The sequence below is a fragment of the Branchiostoma lanceolatum genome, chromosome 5 (assembly GCF_035083965.1).
Source record: "Branchiostoma lanceolatum isolate klBraLanc5 chromosome 5, klBraLanc5.hap2, whole genome shotgun sequence".
Lineage (NCBI taxonomy): Eukaryota > Metazoa > Chordata > Leptocardii > Amphioxiformes > Branchiostomatidae > Branchiostoma > Branchiostoma lanceolatum.
In genome coordinates this window covers 10844818-10854771 of record NC_089726.1, presented here as the reverse complement: position 1 = coordinate 10854771, position 9954 = coordinate 10844818, and the positions used below count along the sequence as shown (strand labels likewise).

At 42.0% G+C, this 9954-nt stretch overlaps 1 protein-coding gene across 2 annotated transcripts; it reads left to right on the top strand.

Moving 5' to 3' along the window:
- The first annotated feature begins 1346 nt into the window (after window positions 1-1346).
- Window positions 1347-9939, top strand: LOC136435043 (ATP-dependent RNA helicase DHX58-like). 2 transcript variants are annotated; one of them, XM_066428220.1, is made up of 10 exons: window positions 1347-1657; window positions 2271-4458; window positions 4649-4890; window positions 5678-5851; window positions 6610-6790; window positions 6946-7069; window positions 7224-7458; window positions 7937-8007; window positions 8464-8630; window positions 9026-9939. In XM_066428220.1, exons 1-9 carry the CDS (start codon window positions 1378-1380, stop codon window positions 8584-8586), a joined length of 3618 nt encoding a protein of 1205 aa, XP_066284317.1. In that variant the 5' UTR covers window positions 1347-1377; the 3' UTR covers window positions 8587-8630; window positions 9026-9939. The 2 variants fall into 2 exon arrangements, with proteins under 2 accessions (XP_066284317.1, XP_066284316.1); XM_066428219.1 differs by having other exon boundaries at window positions 8464-9939.
- The last annotated feature ends 15 nt before the right edge of the window (window positions 9940-9954 follow it).

Genomic DNA, 9954 nt, shown 5'->3' with positions numbered 1-9954 from the left:
CGGAAAGTTAAGGAACGTACAAGTAATATCTGATGAGAAGTACTACTACGTTTTTCATTGCTTGATGATGTTTTCCTTTTCCGACGATATGTTCTTTGCTTATGTCTCCAAATAATATGTGTTCCAAGAACTTATTGTACTTACTTATTTTCTTCATCCATGAAGATACATAAATCCAGGGCAAGTGGATAAAAAAATTATCTTTTAACATAAAAATGTAGCAAGCTTTGGATTTTAATGTGGTTCAAAAGCAACGGTAAGAGGGTGAGCAAACTAAGCCAGCGTTACATGATCGGTACTGCCTCTACTGGTATCCATGCCGCAACCTCGCGTCTGTACATGTATGAAAGAGATTATGTATGAGGTCCCATCACTAAGCTTTGTTGGTAACATTGCCATTACCATCACCGGTAAATAACATTGTGCGAGTACGTAACGTTTCAGGATACCGAAGAGAACACCTGCCTACAGCACAGGTATTCTAAAAGCGACACAGTACGACAATACCTAACATTGCAGGGAGGCTAACGTGCCGTGGATGTGCGTGCAAGTGATCGATTCCTAAAGGTGAGGCCAAGGTGACGTCACACATGTACTGTTGGATAAGTCATTTAACTTTAAAACGACGCATCAAGTATTTAACGTATCATACCTGGATTCATCTACTCGCACATGTTGATAGATTAACCTCACAAACGTGCACAATTTTGTGCCACGGTCGATGTCACTGTGCGATACGCGTCAAGAAGTTTGAATTGTATACGTGTTTATTTCCTACAACATAAGAGAGGTTTAGATACATTTCAGCCACAATCGAGACTTGATAAATATTGATACGTGGTGTCCAGAAACCAAATACATGTACTTCGAGGCCGCGAACTTTCGTAAGACCTTTATTCGGGTCAAAGGAGCATGTAAGGGGGTTTGGTACACACACCTGCAGCTACATAACATTAAAACGTTCACTAGTCGATGAAACTTAAGTGATTAGTTTTCCAAAAGGGAGTTTTTTGGCTGGTATTAAGTCTCATTATTAGCTACAAATGAGACTAGTTAATATGCTTTTAAAGTTCACGTTTTTATGCAATGGGTGACTTTATGAAGACATATGTGCTGTACTGTACTGTACAATGTAGTCCAAAGACCATGCACTTTTTGCACCCAGGTTGGTTCAACGTCCATTAACGATCAATATTACTTTTTCAACGGGTATTCTAGACTAACAAGTGGGTTATGCGACCTTATAAATGCTTTAATCCCGTCCGGTTATGCGTGGATTAGCTACTGGGCAATTGAAATTTCACGCTGTCAATTACATCATCCTGGACTTTCCCAGTGCGGGGAATCCCCCTCAAGTAGGCTCCCGAAACCAGCAAGATGGCGGTCAGCGGTGGCAACGGGCCGCTGTTGCTGTACAGAATTCTGCACAAAATCGCCAAAGAACTGGACAAAAAGGATGAGTTAGAGGAGGTGAAGTTCCTTTGTACTGGTATAATCAATCGGTCAACACTGGAACAGATCGACAGTCATCTAAAGTTGTTCACAGAGCTCACAAAAATAGGCAAGATCACGGAAGACGACTTCAGCTTCGTTGTAGACCTTCTACACACCATAGGCCGCGAAGACCTCTTGACACAGCTTAGAACACAGCTAAACGGTAAGCTTACTGTCCATGCAAGTACCATGTTACACTGATTAATGTGAATGCGATGGTATTAAAAGCTGAAGTATGTCAGAACAGTCCCTAAAGCAGCAAAACATCATACATGTACGCTGACGTCACCGGTCATGGTCCTCGCCCCTCCCCATCGATCCTGTCACCTGGTCTCAAAACTATAATAGTATTATACAGGAAGTACAAGTCAGACTTGTTCACAGGAAATCCCCATGCAGTCGGATCAGACCATCATGTTTGTTTTGCTGTGCTCAGTTTTCTGCATGCAAAATTGTATTATGATATGTCCAAATTGGACATATCACAATACTATCCAAACAAAATACATGAGTCAGTTTGTGTGTGTGTGTGTGTGTGTGTGTGTGTGTGTGTGTGTGTGTGAGAGTCTGTCAGTGTGTGTGTGTTGGTATGTATGTGTGTGTGTGTGCATGTGCATGTGTTTGTATGCATGTGTGTTGGGGGGCACGCACGTCACTGTGTGTGCCTGTGTGTGTTCTGACGGTGACATGCATGTGTACTTAGTACATTCAGTAAAACCATTAAACATGACACTTTTGCCCCGCAGAGAGAGTAATTTTGTTCTCTATTGTAACAGGGCAAAACACACAACAGCAACTATCAACGCATCAGCCCTCCTCGGCAAACCAGTTTCAACAACTCCCAGATTCTTCAACAAGACCCCCTCACCAAAGACAGCAATCTCAAACAAACCTTGCTCCAAACTGGGATAATGTCCCAAATGCTCCTAGTCAAAACCTGGCACCTTTCCAAAACCTGGGGAATGTCCCACCTGTAGCACTGCCACCAATATCATCACCCCAGCATGCTGATGCTCCTTCAAGTCCTCAACAAAGTACTGGTCTATCACCTCCAGGAACGAATGTTCCACATCATGGAACTGCCAGCCCTCCTACACCACCAGACACCACCATCCCAAAACAAGTCCCCCCAAACGTTCCCACATCTTACCAAACTTCACCAAAACATCTCTTATACCATGGGGCAGTGCAGTCGCATGTGGGAGGGAAGCAGACAACCATGCAGGAAATGAGAGAGCAGAGGGAGCGTGCTGCTGAAACACTGAGGAACCAAGGTGCACCTGACATCGCTACATCTCCCAAACAGTTCCACAGCCCTGACGCTGTGGGAAGCCTTGACAAAACCCGCATATTAACCGAGCTCGGTCAGCATGCTCACGATGCTACAGATGCTTTACACAGGATGAAGCATGAACAGGAGGAGATCCAGAATGAAGGAAAGATGACAAGTATAGCAGAGATCCAAGAGCAGGTAGGTCCAGCACTCCACTTTCCAGACACAGCAGGCAGCATAGACAAGACCACCAGTCTGATTGAGATGCAGCAACAGATCCAAGCAGCACAAGCGCCTGCAGCTCCCATTGGAATCCACCAGGGGGCAGCGCAAAATGAAGAAAATGATCTCGACCTGATGGAGGTGGACAGACAGTGGCAACAGGAACAAGCTATGTCATCACAACTACAGGCTGGAATGTTGCCAAGATCACAGCAACAGTCTAACAACAACAGCAGCACCCCCATCCAGTCTTCCCCTAGCCAAGGCCTCGATGAAGATGTAGTTGAAGATTCTCCAAGCAGCACACAGGATGTCAAGGAAGCTGCATCTCCTCTAGAGTATAAGACACTCTACCACATCACCTACCAGAGCCCAGGCAGCATCAGTAGCAACATTGGTCAATCTCCTGTCCTCAGCAGCAGCAAGTCAGAAGACCTGGAAGTTGACTCCCCCACCAAACCTGAAGACTTGGAGACAGGCCCAGCAGTCAGGCCTAAAATAAGGCCCACATCTCCTCCCGAGTCTGATAGACTTACGAGAGCAAGTCCAATCAGGCTAGATGTGGCACAAGAGGATGTGCCGGAAGGGCAGTATTCTGAGAAAGTAACCCTGAGAGAATACCAGAAAGAGTTGGCCCGATCTGCGCTGAGGGGGAAGAACGTGATCATCATCTGTGCCACCGGCAGCGGCAAGACCCTGGTCAGTGCACTGGCAGCAGAGAGAGCCTGGAGTGAGGCTCAGAGAAAAGGTCTTCCCTTCAAGGCCTTGTTTATTGTGCCCATCAGAAATCTCACCACGCAGCAGAAGGACCAGTTTGAGATGCTCTTCCCTCCGGGCATAGTTCAAGAAATCGGAGATACCGAAGAGCTCAGTGAAACCCTGAAGATAAAAGATATAGTGATGTTGACTGCACAGATTGTGGTCAATTCCCTGAAGGAAGGAACTCTCTATCTTACCAACCTTGATCAGCTTATCCTTGATGAATGTCATCACACCACGCTTGACCATCCCTACAACCAGATCATGCGCTACTATCTTATGAAGAAGGATGAGCTCAAGTTGGCCAATCCCCAACAGAAGAGGCTACCCCAGGTCATCGGCCTGACTGCTTCCCTTGGCGTAGGGGATTCGGGGAATGCTCTGCAGCACCTGATCCAGCTGTGTGCTAGTCTTGACGCCAGCCGTGTGGACCACGTGAAGGAAAACAAGGCAGAGCTGCGAAGCCACGTCTTCACACCAGACGGCATACGCATTCTGCCAGGCCAGCCTCGCAAGCCACATGACCCATTCAGCACCGCCCTGGACAGTCTGATGCAGCGGCTGGAGAATAAGGTGTTTTCTGACGCCTGTCCGTACGACCGCGGGACCCAGCAGTGTGAGAACTGGATTGTGGAGAGAAAGAAGGAGGCTGAGGCTACATCCACAAGAAAGGAAAAGACTGTGGCTGACTACCTCTTTCACTTTAACAGGTGAGGTATATTCCTTATATCATTTTTCAATGTGTGAAGAGAGCCCGTCTCAAGAATTTTCTGGGGTTATGGTTTATATTACAACTAACCTTAACAAGCTAGGCAAGCTACAAATGTAATACGAGTTGATTTGATTTTATTGGTTGCTTGAAGACATATCTTGTATATTTTCCTCTATTTTCTCCTCTAGGGCACTGAGGTATTTTATAAAACTGCAGGCTGTGGATGCTATTGCCTACCTTGATGAGGAGATTGAAGAGCTGAAGGGTCCTCTCAAATTGCCAATAGACAAATTCTGCTACCAGCAGTACAACAACATCAGAGATGAGCTTGAGGTGTACGCAGATGAAGAGGAGACCAACTTTCCCAACCCCTTGCTGCAGCAACTGAGGAGCCTGCTCATCGAGAAGTTCAATGAGACAGAGTCCTATGGTTGGTTTGGTCCTATTGTTGATAGATTGCACATCTCAAATTTTCAAAACAAAAGTCTGATTTGACTTTTGACTCTGAACTTTTCTGGATATTCAATTAGTAGGCATTGTGAATATTGTGAACTGCTTTGATTTTGAAGGATTGATTTGAGACAAAAGAAAAGATATGACTTTGTTAACGTAACATTAATGTATAATCATTCAGTCTGAATGTATAGTAGTAATTTAGAAACAAGACTGCACTGAAGAAAACACTGAGTTTTTCCATTTTCTGAATACTGTGAAATGCCTAAATGTTTGTGGTGGTTGTGGTAAGCTCTTTGCCGCGAAATTAAATCCACCACAAAATTTTTAGCCCTCCTACCACCTTGTCTACTATTGTCTCAAAGGCAAATTTAAAAACCATCGCGAACACTCCATTTTCTCCCAACCGCAAAATTAAAACCACGCAAACTTAAATATATTTACATTATCCCAGCTATAATGTATATGACCTAATCTTGGTGCCTGTTGATACTGCAAATCACTTTAATATAGCGGCAGGAAAATATAGCGGTTGGGGGAAAATAGAGTAGGTCATGGCACTCAATTTTAACGGTGAGAACAAACATTACTGTCTCAAATATTAGTGATCAAATATTTGCGATGATTAAATTTCAGCGATTGACCAGTGACTGTTAAACATTAAAGATAGAATTAAGTTACAGTTAGTAAATAATTACAGTATCTTATGTGATAATCTATCGTTCAAAAGGCAAAATCTCATTTCAACCTTCTTGGCCCTACAGGTATTATACTAACACAGCAGCGCATAGAGACAGAGGCTATCATTCGTTATGTGGAGGAACAAGACGTGCTGCGTGGAAAGGTGCGAGCCAAGCGCCTTGTTGGACAAGGAAAGCTGGAGGACAAGGCCATCACTGATGCCCAGCAGATGGCAGTCTTGAAAAGTTTTAGGAAAGGTAAGATATATTTGTTAGATGTCTGTCTTGTACTCGTATATAGTGTCGTCATGTGGCGCAAGTGGTAGAGCGCAAATCGCGGGTTGTGCCCAGAGACATGTCCAAACTTGCACCCCGACATTGTGCCCTTGGGAAAGGCACTTTATACGCATTCCCCCCTCAATTAGAGGGACAAGTCTCCAACGGCAGCTGTCTTCAACTGGCGGATGAGAGCAGCGCCAGGTGGGCTGGCGTTATCAAGGCGGACCTCGAGTGTTAGAGTCATCCGGCAGCTGCAAGCATCCCAACCAGAACCAGCAAGTCTCCCTCGAATTGGTGCCGCTGGAGAAGACGGATGCCCAAAGTGTGTGGGTCTCAGATTCACAACCTGTTATCCACTTTAAACAAATCCACGCGAAGGCTACCATGTCAACCCTCCTCACTCAGGTTTGGAATTGACACGGTCACCATACTCAATTTTTTGAATATCTGTATTTGTATCTGTACTATGTATTTGTACTATGTATCTGTACTAAAGTATGTATCTGAATACGAATAAAGATTATACGAGTGGTTTCCATAGATAGAGATAGACTCTTATATAGCTTCACTACACTCATTAGATATTGTGTAGGAACAAGTATACGTAAGTACAGCATACAAGAAGATAGAAAATATGTTATCCTCTCACTGCCATATATAACATTTATTATAAGTAATGCATTTACTTGACAATGTATTGTTACTGTAACACATTTGGTACTGCAATCTGTTTTTAGGACTTTCATCCCCTGATGGCTGCAACCTGCTAGTAGCCACAGACGTGGCCCAAGAGGGCCTGGACATGCCCAAGTGCAACTTTGTCATCCGCTATGACTTTGTCTCCAACGAGATCGGATCTGTGCAGGCTCGTGGGAGGGCTCGTGCCAAGGATGCAGAGTGCTATCTCCTGGTCACGGCGTAAGTGGAACAAAAATCACATTAGAAATATTAATGCACAAAATAACAAAGCTATTACATGTACATGTATCTCTTTCTCTCTTTCTCCACCATCTATCCATCCATCCATTTACTGATCCCTCTGATCACCAAATGCTGTGTTGATCTCGGTGTAGTGGTTCCAACAATGAGAGGAGAGAGCTGGAGAACCAGGAAAAGGAGCAATTCATGAAGGAGGCACTGCTGGAGATGGACAAACTAACTGAGGTGGACTTTGACACCAGAGTAAAAGAGGACCAGGTAATCAAATCATCATTTTTTATTGTTCTAATGTGAATGACATTGATGCTACAGTGATTTATTTTCTTTAGAAGGACATGTAGTAAAATATGTTGTATATGATGTAAATGCACATGACTGTGTAATCAGAAAGTTTAATTGAAATTTTCTACAGGCTAAACAATTGGAGAACTGGAAAGCAAAGCAGAGGAACAAGTCCACCAGAAAAAGCTTGATTGAAGCAAAAGATGTCAAGGTGTACTGCAGAAAGTGTAACTACACTGTCTGTGACGGCACTCACATCATAAAAAAAGGTTCCAACTACATCTGTCGAGAACCATCTCTTCCTGACAAATGTGAAATAGTCTGCAACCACAATCCACAAGTATATCGGACCACAGACAATGTTGGTAAGTAACAGAAAAGTTAAGATTCAATTACAGTCAAACCTGGATTCATCAACTGCTCAAAAAATGATTTCTGAGGACAGGTGGTTGCTCAGGACAGGGTGGATTTAACTACATGCATGTAAAAGTGGAAGGGACTGTTTTAATGTGGCTTATGACTAAAGGTGGTTGCCTGTGCCAGGTGGTTGCTGAAACAGGTTTGACTGTATTTTGTACTTGATTTAGTCTGGGTATTATAAGGATGATGGAATGCATGCAGGCTTCAATACAAATTTGCGTTTTCAATTTTTGGTAAAGGTAGACTCTTGTCACTGTTTTGGCTGTTAATGTCTGTTTAATTACATCAACTATGATGTCCAGATTGTTTCTTCTTCATGTAGTGATGAAAGAATGATTAATACTGTAATTACTGTAGTAACAATGCTGAAGTATGCTGGTTGGTGAAATTTTCCTAAATGAAATTTTTTATATCACCTTCCAGGTGTTCTCCGCTGTGGAAACCCAACCTGTGGGAATCAGTATGGTCCAATCATCAAATACAAGAAAGGACAGGTGAGACCATTGTTACAGCTTTGGATGCCTTTTGGCACAAACCTTTTTTTTTTACAATGGGAGACAGGAAAGAAAGAATTAACATTTCACTCTCTGCTTGGGTGTCACCATATACTTTTCCCAAATCATTCAAACCAATTAGGCATGTGTACCGTTAATTGATAACCAGTACCAGTAGATGTATACAGCACCACAAAAATTATCTAGGCACAGGTCCAATACAGGTACATCCGCTAGTTTTTCCTTAAAGTTGCTTACATTAACTAGAATTGCCTAGTAGTAATTACAGATAGCAACAACTTTTATTGACATAACAAAAGTACAATGACTTTCGTAAGGTCTTCTACAACTATACATGAAAACAAACAAGTGAAAACAAAAGATTTAACCTATGTACAAGTGTGAGCTGGACAAAGAGAAAGGAGAGGAGTCATTTTGTCACTTGTCCCATTTCAGGAGGAGACTGGCTATGGGATGAACGTGAAGAGTTTCCTGTTTGACTGTGGTGATGGACAGCTCAGGGCCATCTCCAAGTGGTCCAAGGCACCTTTTGGCATCACTGAAGAACTCTATGTATAAAACATTGCTTGGCAGACAAAGAAGGGAGTTGGGTTAAATTTAAGGTACTTAAGATACTTTTCACCATTTCACTTTCAATGGAAAAGTGACAGGTGGTGGTAGCTACCTTTTATATCACATGTAAGAGGCAACAATTTTTATTATGCTGCATGATGGAAAATTGTATTATCTATTTTATTACACGATAACACATAGAGATGAACCAAGGAGGATCATGACAAAAAGTACACTAGAAGGCCACAGAGAGTGCCTAAGAAAGTTGAAACTCAAGTTTAGAATGATTTAAGAAAAAGGAATTTGCTGCAAAATAATTGTTTTTGATATGATTCCCCCTTTACTTTACTTCCCATCCATACAAAGCTTATAATATTGCATTTTGTTGCTCTCTTTGATTTCTTTGATTTGAAGTTATCAGCTTTTCACTTTGTTCAATCCCTAGCCACTGTTGCTGCCCCCTGTAGCTACCGGTATACTCTGATGTCCCACTGGCTATATAGCATTTCATATTTCCATGTTTAAAGTGAGTAGCTATGATTTGTTCATACTTGAATAGCATCATATAAGACAAGTGTACCTTTAAGCATCAAAATGCTATTGTCTGGCTAATGTTTCTACGAAGTGTGTTAAGAGTATACATTTTTACTTTGCATGTACATGATATGTATTTTGTATTGAGATTTCACTCAAGATATTCCTAAAAATGTATTCCTAAAACTTTTGGTTGATAGATGAATTTGAATTGTAAATTTCCTTTTATCAGTGTCCCAATCTGGTACTGGTAGGCTAAAGGTAGAATATCTAAATTCGAATTGCTGTCAAGCGGCATCAAAGATTATCTAATTGCTGTCTAACAGCATCAAAGATGTTTAAATAGCAGGCATGTATAGGAATATAGTGGTTTTATAAGCAAATGGTTTTAATCGTTGTGCATGCATCTGGAATGTTTTTACCCTGAAACCAGAATTTGAAGGCACAAATTGCTGTTTGAAACAGCTTTTAAAGTTCATGTTGTTAGGTAGTAACGAAAGTTGCTCTATATCAATGTCAAATTATGAATTCTCTGTGATTATTGTGCAAAGCCTTTATCATAGTTGTAGATGCAAAATGATGCCTTACTGGATTTTTTCATATGTTGACCATATCTGCTGCTATGCAAACAACTGTACTTTCCTTCATAATCCAACTAAGCAATATTCCTGGAAGACTTCAAAGAAGAAACACAACAATTCCTTTAGTTGTACTTGGAGGTTCTGCAATGACTTGACAATATATTTCATTCTTTTTTATCTATGCTTTGATCTTTTCCTGTCCATAATGACATAACAAACACCAGTGGAGAGGAATAAACTGGTATGAATACAAGAACAC

Coding starts and splice junctions, on each gene's coding strand:
- LOC136435043 (XM_066428220.1), top strand. CDS start 1,378: ATGGCGGTCAGCGGTGGCAACGGGCCGCTGTTGCTGTACAGAATTCTG. Junction 7,070..7,223: donor CCAGAGTAAAAGAGGACCAG/GTAATCAAATCA, acceptor AATTTTCTACAG/GCTAAACAATTGGAGAACTG. Junction 8,008..8,463: donor TCAAATACAAGAAAGGACAG/GTGAGACCATTG, acceptor GTCCCATTTCAG/GAGGAGACTGGCTATGGGAT.